Below are 23462 nucleotides of genomic sequence, written 5' to 3' on the forward strand. Positions count from 1 at the left end.
ATTGTTCCATGCAGCCCAGCCCAACCGAGCCATGAAAAGATATAATGTGGAGGGACATGCTATGAGAGATGGCTGTATACAGGGCCAGTGTAAATCCCAGAAAGGATCTGACTCAAAAGGATCGGTTTGTAATGGGATAAAACGCCAGGTGTGAAGACAGCCATGGCAGGAAGATGGAAAATAGGAAGTTGCGTTGCCCCTTATTGTTTGCAAAGTTAGCAAACTTCACTATGATTCTGCAGTTGTCCAATTTGAAGGGAAGATAAAAAGAAAGAAAACATTACTCAAGTCCAGTTTCTCAAAGTCCGGCGATTTAGAAGCAGCAAGGTCTGCAGACTCCTGAGTCCTCTCTTGAGAAGATGAAGGCTGCAGTTCTTCAGTACCTCTCAACTTGTCTGTTTCCAAACCCCAGGTGGCTGCAAAACATAATATCCCTCTGTGGGAAACCTGGGACCAACCAGGGGCTTTAACCAGTCTCCTAGCATCTCACCCTAAGACATTTCCCTGGTAAAACCAAAAACATCTCTTTAATCGGGGTTTGTCTAAATCAGCTAATTGCTGGAGCTATAATACAGCTAATGCTTCTTTTAACTATATGTTTTGGTAATGCCCAATAGTTCCCTCTTTTTGGGAGGAGGTTATTATATGGATAAACCTTGTGTTGGAATACCCTTTAATATTTACGGATGTACATGTCCTCTTAAATTATCTACCTGCTTCCTGGAAGTTAATGTACAGTCAGTGCAAATGGATTCTCCATGCCCTTTTGACAGCTAAAAGACTGATATTACAACATTGGAAGGATAAAGCTCACCTCTTATAATGCAGTGGACTGAGGACCTAACAACGCTTTCAATAGATGCCAAATGGACACTTATATGAATATTTGGTCTGCTTTTTTTGAAGTTTATGTATAATTCTTAGAAAGCTGTATTTTCATATATAGCATACACACACACACACACACACACACCCCTATATAACAAATATATATGTATATTTCATATGTATGCATTGAAACTGATAGATTCAGACCTATGTAGCTACAATGTTTCCCTTTTCTCTTTTGTTTTGTTGAAATTTTACAATAAAATTTTACAGTGTAAGAAGATCACCAAAAATGCTAGCAATTGCTTTACACTGTTCTAAGGTGATGTTCGTATTTCCCTTTTAGCCCCCCAGGCATTTGTAGCTGCCTCATTTTCTGCTATAAAACCAAAATATCAGTTTCCCAGAAGTGTATAATACATCCTTCTCCAACCCAGCGCCATCCAGATGTGTTGGACTACAATTCCCATCATCCTACTCATTGCCTGTACTGGCTGGGAGAATGCTGGGAATTGTAGCCCAACACATCTGCAGGTCTCCAGGTTGGGGAAGCTGCTCTATGCTAATGGACATCAATTTGAATTCAGGATTCCAAGGTCATAATCCTCTGCACACGTGTTCCTGAGAGTGAGCCCCACTGAACATGCATAGGACTGGATTGTAAATGCTGAACCATTCATTAGTCCAACAGTTCTGAGTTTCACCTCCTCAAGAAAGTCTAGCCACTGACTACCAGCCATAGGACTGCTCCCCTAATTGGTTAGGTAAGAGAGAAATACACCCAATGAATTAAAAAAAGTAGCTTTCCTGTCCTCCAAGATGGAGGGTTGCCCTTTTAAAATGGAGGCCAGTCACATCAGGTTGGCAAGACTAGCCATCATGGCCAGTATATGGGAGAAGTTCCTGATAGCCCCATTCATAGCATCGCCAGCTCAGGTCATTCTCAAGCGGGCCTCCTCCATCTCATATATGCCTCTGAAAATAGCAGTCGATGTAAGTTCACTTGCAAGACATTCCTGCCCCGTTTCTGCTTACAAAGCAGGATTTGGAATCCATTTGCACTGGTGTCAGTAAAGGAAAGGCAGTTCCCATTAACCTCAGAGCACATGACATGAGAGAGAAGTCCTAAGATTCAAAATGCTGAGTCTACAGAAGAGCAGTGGATGTTTGCTTTCTCTTAACCTAGGGCAGCCGCCCTGAGCCCCAGATTATGGGAAATGGAGGACATCAGGCTAGGGAAGGCTCCCATAGGGACATTGCCTGTGTTCCTTTAACATTTCCCAGCCAGAGGTTCAAGAAACCTTGCTTTGCAGGGGCTGTATTTTCCCCCTGCAATTGGTGAGGACCAGGTCTTATGAAGCAATAGGGAGCTTTCCTGGTGGTCTGCTTTGGGAGCTCCTTGAGCCTCCTGAAGCACCGGATCTGTGGAAATTAGCTTGTTTCACTTGAAAACTGCTACCAGTCATATTATTGTTACAGAGAATAGGGCTGGCCTAAGACATTTTGCTGCCAGAGGCAAAGGCCAAAATGGCATCCCCTTCCCATTCCATGTACAAATGCCAGCTAGACTAGCAGTTTGATCTTACTTCAATACTGGCTATGAAATTGTATCCTCCATGACACCTGAGGCAGCAGGCTAGTTTAGGGGTGCAGGGCAGGGTGTGTGGCCTACATAGCTCTGTCCTTCAGTAGAACAGCTGAGAGTTCAGGAAGCTGCCAGTGTTATCCTCCAGCACCTGCTGCCTGAGGTGATTACCTCACTCTGCCTAACGGTAGGGCTGGCCCTAACAGAGAAACAACGTTGTAAAAAGAAAAGATTGTGTGTCTTCAAGAACATGCAAGGCAAGTTCCCTTAAATTCACACAGGCAAATAAAAACAGAACTATCACATGGTATATTACCGAGTGAGCAGTCTGGACTGAGTCCTACTTTGAGGGACATCCATACTCTTGTAAATGGATGGCGAATAGGACTACTGCTGTGTTGCTTGGCCCTGCTCCTGGGTCTTTCATGGCAGCCTGACCTCCATAACATTAGCAGGTGAAATGAGATGGAAATAAACAGATGGAAAAACCTAGCAGCCTCCTATATTTCTGCTAAGTCAATCTATGGTTAAAGGCACAGGGCAAAAATTGGCAACCAACACAAATTTGAACGGGACCATGCAAACATACATTCACAGTGCAATCCTATGCATGTTTACCACAAAGTAAGACCCACCGTGTTCAATGAGGCTTACTCCCAGGTAAACATTGGTAAGACTGCCGCCTCAATGACAACTTTGAACAGCGAGCTACTTGTGTCTGGGAAGAGTTCAGAAGGGTCTTTTAGACACAATCTGGTCTTTTAGCAAGAGCTCACATTTCTGTAGAATGTTTTTTACGAAGGCCAAATATATATTTCCTGTTCTAGGCAGTGGTAATACAATGACTACCAGATCAGCCTTCCCCAACCTGGCACCCTCCAGGTGTGTCAGACTACAACTCCCAGCACATCTTGGAGGGCACCAAGTTGGGGGAGGCTACACCAGATGATCCACCAAGCTCGCTGTCCAGCCCAAAACTGCTGAGTTGTACTCACCAACCCCATTTTTATATCCTGAATGTGCTTACCATGTTGCTGGAAGAAACAGGCAGAGAAGAGGAGCCATAGCCATACCTCCATGGCTCATTCAGAGTGGAACCTGATGCTAAACCACCCTCTCATCCAGCAAAAGGGAGATTAGGAAAGAGTAGAACCAAATGTTCAAATGTAGCTTTTAAAATGGTTCCACTGTAGCCAAATATTTGCCCAGAAAAAGAAGGATGGTTATGAACACTGTGCTTTTTCACACCCAAATCCCTATCTCAGCAGACACTTGTCTACTTCAGGACAGGTCTACACTGCAAATTTAAACTGATTTAAAAGCTATATCCTGTTTCCAGAGAACTCTGGGAATTGTAGTTTAGAAAGGGGCAGGGCTAGGGATCTCTAACAGAATTCTAAGCACCTCCCTAAACTACAGCTCCTAAGATGCTTTGTGGGGAGCCTACTTCCTCCCACAGAAGTGAAGTGCTGCCATTCATTTCTATGGAGAAATATAAAGCATTACAATAGGTAGTGTGAGGAGGCAGACAGATGAGGGGGATAGTGGGGAGGAGAAGTCAAGAGAATTTTGGAGTGAGGAGAGGAGCAAGGGAAAGCCAGTGCCTGAGGAGTACTGAGGGAGAAAAAGAGCAAGGAGATTATTAGCAGTGGTACAGTGAGGTAATTTTAGAATCTGAACTTAATGGTTTTATGGTGGGGCTGAGGGCTCTTTAGGTAGCCACTGTAGTGTAGTGGTTAGAGTGTTGGACTGGGACTTGGGAGATCTGGGCTCTTGTCCCCACTCGGCCATGAAGCTTGTTGGGTGACTTTGGGCCACTCACCGACTCTCAGCTTAACCTACCTCATAGGGTTGTTGTGATGATAAAATGGTGAGGAGGAGGCCGCCTTGGGTTCCTTGCAAGAGGAAAAAAGGCGGGATATAAAAGTAATGAATAGATAGACACTGAAGTGTATTTCTTCACTTATTTCAAAATGTGTTAAGCCAGCCCTGCTGCGTTTGGGGGCCCCCTCGTGCATTCTGCTGCAAGCACTGCATGTGATGTGTTCCAGTTCTCTCTACCTGAGAATGACTGGAACATCTTTCCTTTGGGGCCCTTTCCCCTGTGGTCTTGCAGCCTGTCGGATTGGAGTCCGCAAGTGAGTTTTGCAGTATTTCTTATTTGGATTAGGGGGTGAACGAAATGGGGCACTCTAGATGTCCCAGGTCATGGTCAGAAGGCACATGAGGCAGCCATCTTGCTGAAGCTAAACAAGTCTGGGTCTAGTCAGTGCTTGGAGGGGAAACCACCTGAGAACTGAACTACTTTGAGTTCCATGATGGAAGAAAGGTGGGATATAAATATAATAAACAAATAGATGTGCAGAAAAATGTGAACTGTGGCAAAACATGCCCTCACTGTTCACAAAACATTAGAGGTACCGCTGAAGGGCAAAGAGCTGCTGCTGCTTTGGCTTCAGTTTATTGACATTTTGGCAAATTCAGAGCATGCCTAGCTAAAGCAAATTTTCTAAGTAAATATTTTCAAGTGCCTAAAGGGTTGTCACACAGAAGCGGGCTGCAGCCTGTTCTCAATCATCCAAAATCATAGGACGCAAACTAATGGGCTTTACAGGAAGGCAAATTTCATATGAACATCAGGAAAAGCCTCCTAATAGTCAGAGCAGCCAGACAATGGAACCAACAGCCCAGGGAGATGGGCCCTCCGTCACTAGAGTTATTCAAGCAGATGGGGCAGCCATCTGTCGGGGATGCTTTAAACTGGTTTCCTGCACTGGATTCAATGGCCCCTTCCAATTCTATGGTTCTACCAGTTGAGATGGTAACATTTAATGTCACTAGCCCCTGCTCCCCAAAGTATGAGGGAAGGTCCTGGAAGACAAAGGGGAAATCTCTTTAAAGTAATGGTTGGAGGGTTTCTATACACTGCCTATTACGAGAAATCCAGCTCTGCACCAGAGGGGATTGTAAGGAACAAGAAGTGGAGATGCAGGCAGAATGCAAGTCTGGAGTTGAACCCTGAAGAGAGAGGGGCCCAGGGCACATAACTTCAAAAGAGTGATGCAGCCCACCGATGCAGTGACAAATGGGACCCATCAGCGAAGTGAGGCTGGATGGGTGCCAGTTTGCTGGGCAACTTTCTGCAGAAGCCCTGCCTCCAACTATTGCAATGGGCTGTGGATGCTCCAGCAATTAAAAGGGAGGCTGCTGTAGACCACTGATGAGGTGGTTCTTGTGTCCTTTTCCCATGACCTCCACATTTTTAATAGGTTGCAGCTGCTCTAATATAGCGATCGCTGTATGTCAGCTTTCCCCAACCTGTCTTCTAGATGTGTTGGCCTACAACTTCTAGGATTGCAGTCAAACACACCTGGGGGACACCAGGTTGGGGGAAGGTTGCTGTAGGTAATACTGTGGGTCCAGGGCTACCAGAGGGGAGGATCCCTTCCTAAGGATGTGGGAGATCAGGTGTGTGTGTGTTGTAAGAATATGAGATCATTGGTAGCATTCAAGTCCTCAGTTTGGGAAGATAAGATCTTTTTCATAGAAGCCCTGTAACTTCTGATAATATGGAACTCAGGGTATCCTCTGTGCCATTTCCTTGAAAAAACCTCCAGTACTATGAAGCTTCTTGCACCTCTAGATTTGTGTGCATGTTACACGAACGGTAAGGAACTGCGAAATTTGAGGGAGCACCTTCTCCCATATGTGCCCCCTCCCCATGAGTTATGTTCATGTGGATCTTCCTGAAATTCCACTACTTGCTGGGGCAAAGTTGGCCTGTATGAGAAACAGGGTTTTTCACTGGTGGCCCCCACTTTATGGAATGCTCCCCCATGGATGTTTCACCAGATCCTCTTCACTGGCTTTATTAGGATGACCATGGAAACAAGGAGATAACACTGTTTTTAGATATTTCCTTTTTATGGTGTTTGTGGCCCACAACAGATATTACTTCAAATGAGTATCTATAGCAGCTGTCTTTTCATTTTTACTCAACAGTAGGCACAGGGCCTCCAATTTGGATCTTGAAAGCCCTCTACCCCTCACACTAGAATTCTAATCTGGATCAGGGCCCCTGTGCCTACCCTAGGGTAAAAATGAAAAAAGGCACAGCTGTCAGACACACATTTAAAGTAATGTCTCTTTTGGCCCTGTGTTATCATTTTTTGGAATGTTAATGTTTGTATTTGATTCTATATTGAAATTTGTTTAAATAAACCAAGCTGCTCCCCTTACACACTTTAAATGAAAGATTCAACTGTACTACTGTACAGGTTCATGCAAGGACATACAGAAGAAACTCAGACACTTTATTGTTTTTATAGAAAATATACATTTATATACATCTGCTTTGTTCAAAGATTTCTTTGATCATAACTTTTGTAGGCAAAATTCATCCATAATTTGACAATGAAAATAAAGGACCTTTCAAATCCTGTTATCACTTTCATACATCCCACTGCTAAATTGTGCATTTAATTTATTGAACAAAAACAATAGTTTAAACTAAGGAAGGCAAGAATGATGAAGACAAATATAGAGAAATACCACATCTATGCAATTAACGTCTGCTTTATGAAACAGATTACTGGCATCTAGTTTTGGCAAAGAGAGTTGTATGTGTTCAGAAAAGCCACAGATCGCACCCCAGAGAGTTCTCGTAATAAAAGTTTTCAGCAAATCCATATAAACATCACAAGGAAGTTCAGCACATATTTTCAGAGATTACCATCATCAGCGTTGATACTTTTCAAACACTATTAACAGCTAAAGCAAGTTTTCTTGTTTCTGCTTGTTATTAAGTGTATGTGGAAGCAGGTTGCTAACTATTGCACATCCCCCAAGGCAAAAAGCCCTTTAGGGCTAGATTTTCACAGATGAAAAGCAGGTGAGCAATAAGCCAAATGCACAGTGCAGTTGCAAACAAGGGCCAAGTTGTGCAAGGACTTTGGCAGGCTCTTAAATGATCCATACAGGCTGGGTAAAGATGAGAGCTTTCTGGAAGTAATGTTAAGATAGCCCATGTTGTCTGCAACATCAGTTTCCTTTTGTGTCCCACCATGGTTTCTGGTGAAATTGGTTTTACAATGTTCGTACCACTTGATCTTTTATCATTACCATTAACGGTGCAGTTCTATGCATACTGCACTGACTGGCTTGGCAAACGTAGTGTTTTGGAGACCAGACCTCAAAAAAGAATGAACTAAGAACTTAAACGAGTATGCCATTGTAGATCAGGAAACATGAGATATTTATCAATCAGCTCGAGTGTGTGTGTGTGTGTGTGAGAGAGAGAGCACTGAGAGACAACACCTGTACCAATATCATAATAAGATCATTTTTTCCTCATCATAAATAACATATAGCTCTCTAGAACTCATGCACATACATGCTTCTCCATTCACTTCAATGGAGTAGGGAACTCTGCACATAGATTATCCCTTTGAGTCTATGAAGCTGTCCACTCCTTTGGAATGAATGGGAGAGCTCTTCAGGAACCTGCTATCTGCAAGAAAAAGCTAGATGGGAGCAATACTATTTTTCCCATAATAACTTATCTTCCCATTTAAATGAAAAGGTATCCTAGGCTTCATTGTGAAACAGGTAAACTGAGCTCCCTTTCCATTAAGTTTAGTTTAAGCTTGTCATTTGATACGAGACTGAAATTTATAATCTCTACATCCTGAAGTTTTATCCTGTCTCCTCAACATCGGCCCTTCATTTTGGATTTGGCTGATGTGTATCTGTACGGGCTTGCTTGCAAAACAAATGAAGTTATACAGAGAGAGACTTGGATTCCTGCATTGAGCAGGGGATTGGACTTGATGGTCTTGTAGGCCCCTTCCAACCCTACCCTACTATTCTATGATTAGTAGATTCTCGATCTGTTCAGAAACTTTTTTTCTGCAATACAAAAAAAGTGTTTGCAATACATGCTATGAAAGCTAAGTATATGGGAGTAGCAGAAAAGAAACCAAAGTATTTATAGTTGCATTTAGTCTATGAGCATAGGAGGAGGAGAACGCTTCCTTGTATCTATGGGAATAAGATCAATTTTATTGCCAATTACCCTGTTCCATTAGAACAGTAAAACTGGGCAAGGGACACATCATAATGCAATTAGGCCAATATGAATCACCCCTTAAAAGTGAGTCTTTCACCAACACTACCCTGATCCATTTAGCAACGGGCTTGAATCAATTAGTCAGTGGAACCACTTCGATTGAAAAGATACACAAGTGTTTCTTTTGCAGGTGTGTACTTTGGTAAACCGCAATCATTGCATCAGTATACAGCACACACAACCAAGTTATTATTACGTTAATTGGCAGGGTTTTAGGCCATAAGCTGTTAACTAAAGGGAAAGTGGAGGAAGCCAGGAAATGTAGCCCTAAATCTCTTTTCTCAGAACCTTCTTTTCAAGATAATTTCTCCCCACTCCTTTTCTCCATATGCTTTGGATAATTTTGTATCACCAAAGCTGTCCCATAGGTCTGAACCCAACTGTGTGCATTTGCAAAATATAGGTGCTTTAACATGCTACAATTATGGCTTGGAGTCAGGTGCAAAAGGAAGTTTATTCTGGATTTTCTTGGACATCCACTTCCATCTACCATTGACAGCAATATTCTTAACATGTGGGTGCTGTGTGTTGGAGGAAGGAGGGCTCATTTAGCCTTATCTGGGGGTGATTTTAGCCCCATGAAAACTAGCTGAGAACAAGCTGGAATGAACGGGATTTTCACTTCCCAAACTTGCAAGCCAAAATTTGTAACAGCGAAGGTTGATATGGAAAAGTGCATGGATGCCTTGCAGTCAAGATACACTCCTGTGAGTGCTCTGATGGGATGCTTTGTTTTAATGCTATTTCAGTCCTAATGTAAAGAGAGATCAACGTCTTTTCTGCAGCTGCAATGGACTTCAAGAAGTATTGCTGGCTGTGCCCAGGTGTACAAATTTGCCACAATCTGGAACTGCTCCATGGCCAGCCAGGTTTATCTTGTTTTGGGGGGGATTTCAGTACCCAGTGCTCCCCTCCCAATGCCTGGCAAAGATAAATGTGCATTTATTTGGATGGATTAATATGTGCAAATGATCAATAATTCTATTTTCCTGTTGGAAAAGTGGTAACCATGCCGAAGCAGGATGGCTTTGTTCTACCATTATCATTGTAATAGCAGAAAACTTGGTATCATCTCAGTTTAAAGGTAGATTTCCCAGAAACCATTATTTTAAAAAATACATTTATTTTCCTTGACTTACAAAAAATAAAAAATAAATTCAGTGTCCACATTCTGGATCCAAGCTCCTGATACAGAGAGTTATAAATAATGACCTAGTTTATCTAGTCTTACAAATCTAATCTCTTATACAATAATATCGTCTCTCTTCTGTCCTTAAGTATGTTGTAATTAAAATTCAAAGCTGCAGCAAGAAATATTGACTTTTGGGAAAAGCTACTATGATTTTTTTTCACCATTAATAAATATATTAATGCTTGATAATGAAAGAGTCTCAGTTTGTGGCACTGTAGATCTCCAAAGGACAGTGGTTCAGATCCAGCTAAAGTCAGTTGTGATCAAGTCACACTGAAAGCAAAAGAACATAAGTTCTATTGCTTATGACAGGGGTGGGGAAAAAGTAGCTCTCCAGATGTTTTGGACCTCAAGTCCCAGCTTTCCTGACAATTGGCCATACTGGCAGGGGCATCTGGGTGTTAAAGTCCAAAACATCTGGAGATCTACCTTCTGCCAACCCCTGGCTTGTGGAACTAACATGTTCCATTGTTTTCTATGAGACTTAGTCATCCCTAAGCCCAACATCACAAGTACATTGTAAAACATTTTGATGATCACCAACGGCAGCTGGTGCCCACTGTGACTAGAGGGGCGAAAGGCAGGGCAACTAATGGCAGCCAAGGGGCCACAGTTATCCACAGCAGCAACCTATTGTACAGAAAAGGGAAACTGGGGCAAATTAACTTTGAGATCATGCCTGCAGGCAGGGGGTGAAGGAAATCCATACAGCAACACAGACACATTCCTTTAGACCCACATTTTTCCATTCCAGCTACAAGCCCGACTGCACAGAGAAAAAAACCCTAAGGGAAGACACTTCAAGATCATTAGTGCAAAGCAGGGAGGTGATCTCTCTTTTACACACACATGCACTCACACACACACAATTTTACTCTCTCTCTCTCTCATTCTCCCCCTTTAAACACATGGGGCCCTTTAAACACAGGAGTCCAGATTGGTGCTGCCCCACCCACACACATTCTCGATCATCCCAGAATGGAGGACACGGAATAATGGGCTCAAGTTACAGGAAGCCAGATTCCGGCTGAACATCAGGAAAAACTTCCTGACTGTTAGAGCAATATGACAATGGAACTGATTACCTAGGGAGGTGGTGGACTCTCCCACGCTGGAGGTATTCAAGTCGAGGCTGGACAGCCATGTCAGGGATGCTCTGACTTGGATTCCTGCACTGAGCAAGGGGTTGGACTCGATGGTCTTGTAGGCCCCTTCCAACCCTACTATTCTATGATTCTACGCCCTTACTTATCACTCTGGAAATGCATTTTAATTATCGCTCCAGAATCTTCCCTCACTTCAGTTGATGCACATTTCACTGTTCACAAATTATGCTCTTCTTGTTGTAAATGTCACTTCAGTCCCTCCAACTTGTACAGGAGAAGATACTTCCCTATCTGCTTTCTGGATGCTGGCCTATGTTGTCCCACAGCTATAACGCGATGTAATCCTACATATATTCTCCTAGTCTTCCACACTGCAATTCTCTCTTCCACCCACTCTCTAATGAAACTGACAAGCTGACCTTTCTTTTATTTCTATGTGCACCAGCACAGCTGTGCATATATGCTCTTTTGAAGGAAAAATAGAAATGTATCCTCTTTGGAGCAGTACAAGCACAGAGGAAGGGGAAAGAGGAGGACCAGTGAAATTTCCCCAGCACTGGTAAAACTGACAAGAGTTGCCCAGCCATGTCAGTTCCCCAAGACAGCAGAGAGGGAGGGACAGTGAAGTAAAGGTCTATCAATGAAATTGACAAGGCTTCCCCTGCCCACGCCAGTTTCAACAAAGTGTAGAGATCAGGGTGGCAAAGGGTATCTTTATGGGTGAAACTGGCAAGGCTTCTTTACAGGGAGAAGTGATTAAAATGCAAAAAATCTTTCACATCTTTGCACAGCTTAATGGAAAAAATGGTGGGTGGAAGACTAAAAATTGCTCTTCAGCTAGAACATATCTATTCACAAGTAACACACAAAACCCAGGAAGGTTGAAATGTGATTGTAAATCCACATTTCTGAATGGCCATCAATTGATTTATATGGTTGAGACAAGCACATTTTAAATTTCTGTCATGTGATGTGAAACAGTTTTTGCATTTCTGTTTTTCACACCACATGTCATGCACATGGTGTGAAACAACAAGGCTCAAAAGGGATTTATGTAAATGCATGTAAAATCTTAATGCTAGTTGGAACCAAGCCTTTCCGCAAAATATATGAGGAAGTTCTTAGTTTCAATGGCTTTTGCTCAATACAATTTCCTGGTGGATTGTGCTGTGTTTGCCACAATTGTTTTATTGGGAATATTTATACTCAGTGGGTTTTACATTTTGCCAAAACCCGACTTACATGCTAAAAAAGGACAGATGATACAATAGGTCATCACTGGGAAACTAACTTTAGCTGGCTCTAGGTCAGAGTTGCTGGGATTTTTTTTTTCAGATTTCTGCACTGCCCCATCTTGAAAGCTCAAAGTGATATCAAGAATTTAAGTGGAAGTGCTATTTCCCATATAATATTTTAAGCTGTTTCTGCATCTTGTGATATGCTATCATCATCTCTGCTTTATAAAGCATTTTTAATTTTTGAAGTGGCTTACACTCTTACTACATTTGCCATCACAACATCCTTATGAGATAAGTATCTATTATAGCCTTTTTACTGATGGGGAATGGAGGCTAACATATAATGACTTGCCAAAGTCCACAGCAGAAGTATGACTTGAACCCAGGCCTCCCAGCTCTCAATCCACTTGACCACACTAACTGTTGAGGCCACTCAGAGTAACATTACTTTTCTCAACAAAGATCTTCAGATCCACTTCTCTGCCATTCTAGGATGTCCTGAGGCATTTCAAATCTACATCAAGTTTCCCCAAACTGCCCTCCTGTAGTGACAGTGAATAAATATAGACAGCCAGTTACCAAATAGTATTGGCCTGCCAAGTGGTGAAAAGCATTTACCACTCTCTAGATTTCTAGAAATGTGGTAAAAAAAATTCTCCCTCATTACTTGGCAGGCTGATACAAACAAGGGGCTTATGGAATAGTTATATGCATGTCATCATAAATTATCCTTTGGTAAATGGTCATCCATATTCACTCCTTGACAGAAACGGTAAAACATTATCTGAAGCTATCCTCAGTAGGGCCAATTTCTAGCAAGAGGTAGGAACAAGCTGGACTACAGAGCTACATATTTTGGTAGAGTATTACCTGATTGCAGCCACTTTGCGATGCTTAGTTCAGGCTTAGTTGAGGCTTCTCTCCCTCAGAGTCTTTGCCACCCCTGTGCAGATAACCCAACATGCAATGGGCTTTGTTGACAGAGGGCCTCTTCACTTCACGAGCCCCATCCATGCACATTCCATCTGAGCTCTTTAATGAGCCTGAGGAATCCTGATCCAAGCAGGACTTACATTTATTCATGCAATAGAGCAAACGCAAAGGCTGGTAAAAGAAGAATCTATCAACCTCTGAGGCACCTGATTGCTCTAGCAATATGAATGGAATAATTCACATACATTCCCCCACCGTGGTTGCTACCTTCTCTAGATTCATAAAAATAAGAGCAGCAGCCACAGGTTTAGCTACAATTCCAGTTGTGAAAGGTATCACCTCTTATGCATGGAAAAGTGAAATATATAACATTTTTATTATGTTAAATAACACTAAATAAAACCCCAACCCGTGATATGAACTAATATGTCTGAAATGTTTTTATCAACAGGAGAAGGGGGGAAAACAGATGCCTCAACAATCTCTTTCTTCACTCACTCCCCCAAGTCTTATCAACAAATCAATCCAAAAGCTTTGCAGCCAGTTTAAAAATGTCCTATAGCCTCTGTTCTCTGCCGAGATCCAAAGGGGCCACTCAGGGAGCTTCTGTGTGCTTAGTCATTCTCACAGCAACCCCTTGCACCACCACCTGATAAGCTGTGCTCCAAACCCAGGATCCCTCCTGGCTCAGCCTCTCAGGCGGCACAAGGATCTGTGCAACAAGAAATCCAGCATGCATGGAAAAGGACAGTGGAGGCCGGTGGCTCCAATGTTAGTGGGGTGGTGTATTCATTCCGAGTTTCAGTCAGAACTCTAAAGGAGCTATCCAAGGTGTGTCCACACCTTGGGCAGCTCCTTTTGAGTTCTGACTGAAACCCAGAGCGGGTTCATTGCCCCACTGACATCAGAGCCACCAGCCTCAGCTAGAAAAAGACCAGGCATGCAGGCATCCATCCATGCACGCAGGGAGCTCTTTGAATCCAAGCTCTTATATTTTGAGCAACCTAGTTATTTTCCAGGAAATCATTCCTGTGACCCCCTAATAGCTATGACACGGGGTGAGCCATCTGAGCTGTGATTAAGAGTTGCTCCTTTTCATTGGATTCATTTAGTTTTCATCCCCCACAAAAACAACAACCCCATTACCCTGAGTGAGGACACCCAACTAAATTCCTACCATTGCTGTGATATATTGGATTTAAACTGTCACACAAAAGCAACCATTCCATATGGGGGATTTCTCCTTCTGGTATCGTTCTCATGATCAAAATATTCAGCTGAGAACTAGCTGCACCACCCTCCTCCTAGGAGGATGGACAAGTATTCTCCGGGAATTACTACCTGAATCTGTGAGAGGGCCTGATCATTGCTGTTTCCCTGAGCTCTAGCCACCACTGCCTCTTTCCTCTTTTCCTCATTGGCTGCTGCCACTTATCTTCTTGGCCAATCAGAGGCCTGGCTTTGGGAACCCTCTCTGAGGTAAGCATTAGCACGACTGAATAACGGGGACTGGTTCTTGCTGAAGGAGGCCATCACTTCACTTCCAACAATCATCCCAGTGCTTGATTTTCATTTTGTACTTTTGTTAAGAGCAAGAGATTTGGACATTATTGAAGCATTTCCCACTGTGAGCACTAATGGGAGTGGTATGAAGCAAACCCAAACATAAACCTGGATTAAGATTAGGTTTTCACCCATTCTATAGCACATCCAGAGAAAGACAGCAACCCAGAGTTTTGGCAACTCAAGTGTGATTCCCATGTATGCCCTTCTTTTCTGGGTCCACATGTATACCCTATTCTGGATCACCCCTGCAACCACAGCTCCTTTCAGTTTGCTTCTGTCTTGTGGGGAAACCATGGCGTCCACGGCATTCGCTCATCTCCAGGACGCATACACAAATTCGGCTGTTCCCGTTATCCTCTTTCTTGGACTTCCTGTAGCCGTTTCTCTAAGCGATCCAATTTAGCCAAATTCTCTTTCAGTAGTTTACTATTTGGAACCAGATGTAAAGCTTTCTCATAATAGCCACGTGCAGTGATGTAGTTACCCTGCAAAAAGAAGGGGGGTGGGGGACAAAACATCAGTTGCATAATCTCTTTTGCTGAAATACCATCGCCTAACTGCCACGTGTTTTTTTATATCTATCTATCTATCTATCTATCTATCTATCTATCTATCAATCTATCTATCATCTATCTATCTATCTATCTATCTATCTATCTATCTATCTATCTATCTATCTATCTCATTACATTTCTATTCCTCCCATTAGCTAAAGTGTGTTCCCCACTCTTGTTTTAAATATTCTTTTTTATTGCTGTCAGGTTTCATTGTATTAAAATGTATATTTAGGGTTGTAAACTGCCTTGAGCGCCCTTGCAAAAGCTGAAAGGCAGTATATAAGTATTTTTATAAATAATAAAGCTTGTGAATCTTCACACCTTGATATGCTCAATTCCTCCCATATTCATCCAGGCTTGTGCTTGTTCTGGGTTGAAGTCTACGGCCACTTTATAGCTCTAAATTAATACGAAAACAAAAACCAACAGTTAGAACAGTTGTGTCCCCACTGGATATCTGAATGGAGCTACAGAGCAGCCAGCCTTAAGTCCCCATATGTTACCTGGCCTTCAACACCATTACCCCTGACCATTGACGAGGCTGCTCAGGGACAATGGGAGTTGTAGTCCAACAACATCTCAGAACCCAAGACTGGAAAAGGCTAGGGAGGAATGCTACTGACACACCTCTTTGAAATCTCTTTAGAACTACTAGTATTTTCACAGATAATGTCATGTTCTTATGTGCCCACAATGGAAGGGCTTTGAAAGGCTGTGTCCCATGAAAGTTGGGGGTGCGGGGGAGGGAAGCAAAACACATTTCTTGGAGAGGAGCAGTTGATGGGGTTATTTATTACCATGGGAGGAAGCGAGCAACTGTGCTCCATTTTGGATTACAATCCAAGCTGGAGAAGAACTCTGAGGGTTGCGATGCTTGTTTGGATTGGAAGAGAGTATGCTGAGTCATAGAGGTTCCTGTTTGAAGCTGGGGAATGGGGAACTTTGGAAACACCACTAAAATAGATGCATATTCATGGAAACAAGTGTGTGCACAGTCTTGAATCCTAGGCAGATAAGATTCAAAGGTTATCTGCCTCTCTGACTACACTCCCTTGCTACGTTAAGCTAGCAGTGGTGCCAGTGCACGAAGCTGGGGGGAGGAGGTACAGAATTTCCAAACTGCCCTCTCTTTTGAGCAGCCCATTACTTCACAGACCTCAGCAATATGTGCTAAGCTGAATACACACAAAGCAATTTGAAGAGCAGCACATTAGGTTTAATGAAGTAAGTGATTTGTGTGTTAAATCAGGAGCAGAAAACCTCAGGCCGACGGGCCAGATTTGGCCCATGGGCCTGAGGTTTTGTGCTCCTGATTTAACACGTGTCCCATTCTAAAAGGTCGAAATGCCTCTCCTAAGGCTCAGATATTGGCAGTAAGAGCTTTAAGCTAAAAGAAGTGCTGGTATTTTTGGCCCGCCTTTTTTGCCTTTGGCATTCCACCACTGGAATGTGCCCCTGAGAGTGTCTCTGAAATGAAATTCGGTCCTCAGGCTGAAAGAGGTTCTGCACTCCTGTGTTAAATGATAGCTTTGTGGTTTAAATTTGGTCTTCTTCCTTTTTTTTTTTTTTTTTACCTCAAAAGCTTTATCCAAGTGATTTTGCTCTCTTAGCTGATTTCCTTTAGTGAAAAAGAGCTCTGATACAACTTTCGGGTCCTTTGGTTTCAGCTGTAGAGCTTTGTCTATGGCTTCAAGTGCCTGTATACACACACAAACATATGCATGCAGAGACAGACGCAGAGTGGTAAATATAGATTGTTTCCGAAACTCCCATAGTATATTGATGGTTGCTCTAAGGGCTGATACACACACGTCTTTTAGGTGTACACCTATAAATGTAATGTGTGAATGAGACAAACAGGTCTACCATACAAGTATTCTCACCAGAGGAGTGGTTTTGCTGCTACACATAATATATGAAAAGGCTCTAAATGTAATGGTGAGCATGGGTGAAGATGTTTTGCTGGCTTTTCATAATATTTTGCCAGTACTTGGTACCTCTCTGTTCCTGCCCACTTTTACCACTGAGGAACCCCTCTCCCTGCTGTCTTATAGAATTAATTCCACGCTAAAAATACCAATATTTATTATCAGAACCCCTTGATTTCTGCAATTAGCAGTATCGATACAAAATAATTTGCTCTGTTTCATTTGCCATATTCTTTCTGGCCACAAAAGTTACATTTTAGCAGTGGGCTGGACCCCAAGAACCACTTGTGGAAGGAAGTTGGAGGATGGAGAATTTCCCACCTCCTCTTCCCCCTTGAAGCCCCCTACACCTGCCCCCTCCCAAAACTTCTTTTAAGGGTTTGGAGACCCCTCTTCGATGGGATGAGCTGTGTTGTAGGAGGGCTGCAGGGGGAGGGAGGAATGAATTACACCGAATTGGGCAGAGTTACCTTCCATGAGCAGAGCTCCCGCCAACACAGACCACCCTATTCAGGAGGGTCCCCTAGCACCCGGGAGAGGCTTTTGGGGAGTGATGGGGGGGAGGGGCAGGAAAAACCCCTTCTGCCAACTTCCTTCTGCGATGGTTCTTAGACCCAAGCCTATTATCTTGAATGTTTTGCCAGGTACCTGGAGAATGGTAAGCCTACGGACAGAGTGGAAAGGTGTGCCTCTCATTACGGGAGGCAAAAGAAAACGACACATGACCTCAGTACTTTAGAAAAGTGAAAGTTTCACTTCTGTCACCTAAGTAAGGCAGAAGTGTCTGGCAAAGGTTATAGCACATGCACAAACCGCATGAAAACACTGGGCTTGTCTCAGGCCTGTTGCTATGCATAGTTTTAGGACGGTCTCTAGTGGATGGTCATACAAAGGTTGGTTCCCTAACCAAGGGCTTGGTTTGAGGGTATTACTACCAGAGCAGCACCTGTACCTTGTTGTAGTTCTCTTGCTTGCTGTAGATGGCTGACAAAAGGCGGTAGCATTCGAGGCACTCGGCTTCTTCGGTCACGATATGACTGGTCATTTGTTCCGCTTCCTTAGTTCGTCCCATCATTGCTAAAACCTGAGCCTACGAAAAGCAAAAACAAATAAATGCAGCCCTGGTCAGAGGACCTGATCTTCTCCCTCAGCTGTTAGAAGTTTTGGTGAGCGTTCTATGTAATCGCTGCAGCTTAAGATGGTCTGTCTGTGAGCCAGCATGAAGGTACTAACCTCACTGGATGAGCCCCCCTCCTCCGATGTGAAGGCCCTTGCTCTAGTAGCCACACACTTCAGAGGGTGGAAGTCACCAGAGTTGATGTTGATCTTAACACCTAGAAGGTTTACATGGGAGTAGGCAGTATTTCAAATTCCCTGGCTTCAGGGCAGCCTTTTCCAACCAAGCACAGCCCCTCCAGATGACTCTATCTCCCATGGACCATGCTAGCTGGGGATAGCAGTTGTAGTCCAACACATCCCAAGGGCACCATTAGAACATAAGAAGAGCCATCCTGGATCAGACCAAGGGTCCATCTAGTCCAGCATTTGGTTCAACAGTTGCCCATCAGCTGCCTGTGGGAACCCCCCCAAGAAAGTCACGAGTGTAACAGCACCCTCCTGCCCGTTCCTCACGTCTAGTGTACATAGGCACACTGCCTCTGATACTGGGCGAAGCATAGAGCCATCAGGACCAGTAACCATTTTTAGTCTTATCCTCCATGAATTTGTCTAATCCACCTTTGAAGCCCTCCAAAGTGGTGGCCATCACTACATCTTGTGGAAATGAATTCCATAGTTTAACTCTGTGCTGTGTGAAGAAGCACTTCCTTTTCTCTGTCCTGAATCTCCCACTGATTAGCTTCATGGGATGACCCTGGGTTCTAGTATTATGAGAGGGAGAAAAATGTCTCCCTATCTACTTTCTTCACAGCATGCATAATTTTGTACATCTCTATCATGTCTCTCCTTCCTTACCTCTTTTCTAGGCTAAACAATCTGAGATGTTGTAACCTTTCCTTTGAGAAAAGCTAGCCTAGACCATGAAGGGCTTTAAAAGGTTAATACCAGCATTCTGAACTGTGCCCAAAAATAAACTGGCAGGTGATGAAGATCTTGACGTACCAACGAGATACATTCATTTCTGGATGTGCCGGTTAACAGCCCCATGGCTGAATTCTGGACTGTCTGAAGCAGTCTTCCCCAACCTGGTGCCCTCCAGATGTGTTGGACTACTGGCTGGCTGAAGGATTCTGGGAGTTGTGTCCAATGCATCTGGAGGGTACCAGGTTGGGGAAGTCTCGTCATACGTTTTTGAACAAAGGTGGCTCCACACAAAGCAAGTTGCAATGTGGCTTTTTTTCTTTCCCAGGTTTTATGGACTTTGTAATACATGGGCAGCTTCAGGCTTGCAGGATGCACTTTGTTTTTTCACTAGATCCCCGAAATCTACCAAAGGGAGCCTGGTGAAAGTGATACACACTTAGAATTAAAGAATTCTGAACCCAGGAATTTGTTTTTGATACCGGAACTGAACGGTGCTTATAGTCCTTCAAAATCTGTTCCTGGTTGCCCAAGTATAATTTTGGGTTGGGGTGGGGAGGGAGTCATTTTGTGGCTGCTAACGTTAAACATTTGGGAATCAGAAAGCTTTGCCGATCGACTGCCCAGGATCTCCCAGTACATTCAAATCTACCTTCTGCCCACCCCTGTTGTAATTCACAGGTTTTATTCTGCACTGTTTCTCCCAAACCAACCTGCAGGCACAAGCAACTGTGCAAACCTATGATCTGTTCTGCTGACTGCCATTACATGGAGTCAGGAGTACTGCGCTGTTCACACACTCACCAGGGCCAGCCGTGTCTCTTTGTTGGAGGGCTGCAGTGCTGCGGCTTCCCTGTAGACCTTTAATGCATCTTCGTATCGCCCCGTGTTGTAATACAAAGCTCCGAGAGGGGACAGGATTTCAGCCTTCTGTGCTACTTTCAGCGCCCTAAAGGATGTCAACCAAAAGAGGGGTGGGGGGGAAATGGAAATGAGAAAATGAATCACTTTCTGAACTGAAATGTGTCTGCAAAAGGCTCCAAAAGGAAACCAACGAACAAAAGCTGCATGGACAAGGCTTTTTATGGGCGGCGGGGGGGGGGGGTTGTGCCCTCAACAGCTCTCCACTCTTCCCCCTCCCTCGCCTTCCATCCTGTCTGCTCTTAGTCCCTAGACCAGGGATGCTGAATCTCTTTCGGCCTGAGAGCCAAACTCAATTTCAGAGAAGTTCCTGGGGTGGCATTCTAACGGTGGGCACGGCTGAAGGCAAAAGGTGGCAGGGAGAAAGGAAAAAGGGTGTGGGGGGGTAAACTATTAAAAATACCCCAAATACCAGCATATTTTAGCTGAAAGCTCTTCCTGCCAGTAACTCAGCAGGCATTTCAGCCTTTCAGAGGGTGGGGGAGGGAAACTCTGCAAAAGTCAGGAAACTATCAGCTAGGGATGGGCGAAGGAGGGATGTTTGAGTTCATCAAGATTCTCTGAACACCAGGTCACCACTTGTTTCTCCTCAATTTGCGCTTGTGTTTGGGATCACTGTTCGTTTTGCGCAAATGGAAAAATTGCACAAAACAGCTATCCAACACAAAAGTTGCACAAAAAATTGCCAACTTTGTGTAAATCTCCAAAGTTGCCCAAATTTTCCCCATAGACTAAAGCATAAATTTCATTTTGCTTCTGCTAATTTGCAGTTGCACTAATGTGGATTAGTGCATGTGTGCAAGTGCACATTCGTGCAAATAGGCGTTTGCACAAATGTGCTAATCCACATTAGTTAATGTGAATCAGCACTAATGTGCATTAATAATGTGGATTAGCGCATTTTAAAAATTTCCACAAAATGGAGCAGGGAATTTTGCACAGACATGTGTTCAAAAATTGCAAATGTTTTCGGCAGACACATTCTCCTACTCGCACTAGGGGTTGCAAACGGGGCATGCTTGCAAGTTTTGCAAGCAGAAACAACATTCTTGTACATCCCTATGATGGGCCTGAGGTTCAACACCCTTGCCCTAGACCTGATCAAAATGTTCTAGATTTATTAAAAAAGAACCAGCATTTGCACTTTTCTGGTACAAATCTGGCATTTCTTATTACCAGATACTTTTAGCCATGACTAAGGAATCTAAGGATATAGGAAGGAATCTCACATCCTGGCTTCCCTTACCGTTTGTACCAGGCTTCAGCATCTTTGTTCTGCCCCAAGGAGCGGTACAGCCTGCCCAGGTTCACCATGGCCACGTGATGGCTGGGACTAAGCCGGATGGCCTTCTGGTAGTGGGAAACCGCTATCTCTGGAGAGCCTAGGAAAGAGGGTTTGGTTAGGATTGCTCTTAACATGTCCTGAAAAGCTAATACAGGGCCTTTTCAGCTGTGGGACTTCATTTGTGGAATGCACCCTCCAAGAAGCCTGCCCGGCTCCATTATTTTCTGCCTTCAACCAAATAGTTAAAAACATGGCCCTTCCAGAAATTTCTGGAAGTCTAATGTGCATGGATATCTGGAGGTATACATTTATTGTAATTTTCATTTGCTGTGGATTTTTCTTGTTGCTGTGTGTCTGGTTTTTTAAAAGTCACTTATTTTTAGGATGTATTCGGGGGGGAGGGTTATTTGTTATTGTTAATCCACCTTCAGGATAAAATGGTAGGCTATACATATTTTAATAATTAAATTACATTGTTATTCTGTCCTTCCTCAAAGGAACTTAGGGTGGTAGATATGATTCTCTCCCAACCTGGCTTAGCCTCACAACGACCCTATGAGATAGAATGGGCTGAAAGATGGTGATTGGCCCAAGGTTACCCAATGAGTTTCATGAATGAGTGGGGATTTGAACCTGGGTGTCCCTGAAGTCCAATACTAAAGTCCAGCATGAAATGGTTTACCACACTAATCAGCCTAACTGACCTCATACGATTGTAGTGATCACAAAAGGAGATAAACCCAAGAATTCTGGTCTGAGCTTCTTCTTTGGCCCCCCCCTGGGGGGGGGATTATTTGCTCAAAGCCACATAATGTGTCTGTGACAGAGGGGCTATTTATTTATTATTTAATAAATGTTTACTCTGCTTCTCTAAGGATGCTCAGGGAAGCTTACAAGAAAAGCTATTTAAAAACAAACAAATGCTAAAATCAAACAGAAAAAACAAAACAGCATAAACTAAAAACAAAACAAAATCTAAAACAGCATAGCAGTAACTATTTTATTCTTTCTGTCTCAGAGCCTGGACAGACTGTTTTGGCCTAAATTGCCCTGCCTAAGACAGTATTTCCACATCACCACAGGGTGGAGCTGATCTACTATATTCTCCATGGACAAAAGTGACAGAGAAATTCATTGGGGGGGGGGGGACAACGACACCAAGCTGTGTGCAAACTGATTAAGTAGAATCATTCATCGGTGTCTTGTGTTAAAAAACACCCACCACCACCAATGTGTTGATGTTAATTTCATCCTGGAGAAAAGTGACAGATTGCTAGCCTTGGGAAGCAAACAGCTATTTAAAATATATTTTGTCCACGAATCCACTGCTTGTCACATAGAAACATCTCCTATAGTACTATGCATACTTAATCTGCATGCAAAATGCAAATAAACATGTCAAGGTTAAAAATAACCAAAGTCTAAAATTTGGAAAGGGGGGTGGGTGGGAAACTTGCAGGTTGTTAACTTCACTTTATTTTAAACTTTCAGTCACGTTTTCAAGGCCAAAAGATATTAACATGAATCAGGGTAAGTGATCTAATCGGCTATGTTTTATTTATTACAAATCCAAAGCCAGACTGTTGTAATGAACGCATAAAGACTGTTTGGAAGCTGCAACTGGTACAGAGCACAATGGCCTGCCTCTTGGCAAAGGTAGGGTGCTGGGAATGAATTTAATTAGTATTCAGACCTCTGTTGTAGTACCCTATTGCTTACAGGACATCATTCAAGGTTCTTGTTTTAATTTATAAAGCACTGAAGGTACAATCCTATGCACGTTTTGACAGAAAAAAGTCCCAGAACTCCCAGCATTCCCCAGCTAGCAGTGCTGGGAGTTCTAGGGCTTTTTTTCTGTCTAAACATGCATAGGATTGCACCCTAAATCAGGGCTGGGGAACCTGTGGGCCTCAAAGATGTTGCTGGACTAGAATTCCCTCCATCTCTGACCATCAACCATACTGGCTGGGGCTGATGGGAGTTGGAATCCAACATCATCTAGAGAGCAACAGATTCCCCACTTCTGCCCTAAATGTCTTAAGCCAAATTTTCCCAGCCTGGTACCTTCATGTGCTGAAATGCAACTCCAATAATTCCCAGCCAGCATGGCCAATATTGGCAGGGAATGATGGGAGTTACAGTTCAATATATCTTGA

At 43.3% G+C, this 23462-nt stretch overlaps 1 protein-coding gene across 1 annotated transcript in view; it reads right to left on the reverse strand.

Moving 5' to 3' along the window:
- Positions 1-6737: 6737 nt before the first annotated feature.
- TMTC1 (transmembrane O-mannosyltransferase targeting cadherins 1) overlaps positions 6738-23462 on the reverse strand; it is a 215959-nt gene continuing 199234 nt past the window's right edge. The window contains exons 15-20 of the mRNA XM_084809370.1: positions 21268-21403; positions 19905-20049; positions 18013-18150; positions 16707-16829; positions 15454-15531; positions 6738-15060 (exon numbers count right to left, since the gene is read on the reverse strand). Of these exons, the coding sequence (XP_084665496.1) occupies positions 14926-15060; positions 15454-15531; positions 16707-16829; positions 18013-18150; positions 19905-20049; positions 21268-21403 (755 nt within the window). The 3' untranslated portion in view covers positions 6738-14925. The remainder of the gene's footprint in view (positions 15061-15453; positions 15532-16706; positions 16830-18012; positions 18151-19904; positions 20050-21267; positions 21404-23462) is intronic.

This window comes from Heloderma suspectum, chromosome 7 (genome assembly GCF_057233095.1).
Source record: "Heloderma suspectum isolate Gila_16-S chromosome 7, 16-S_ref, whole genome shotgun sequence".
Classification (NCBI taxonomy): Eukaryota; Metazoa; Chordata; class Lepidosauria; order Squamata; family Helodermatidae; genus Heloderma; species Heloderma suspectum.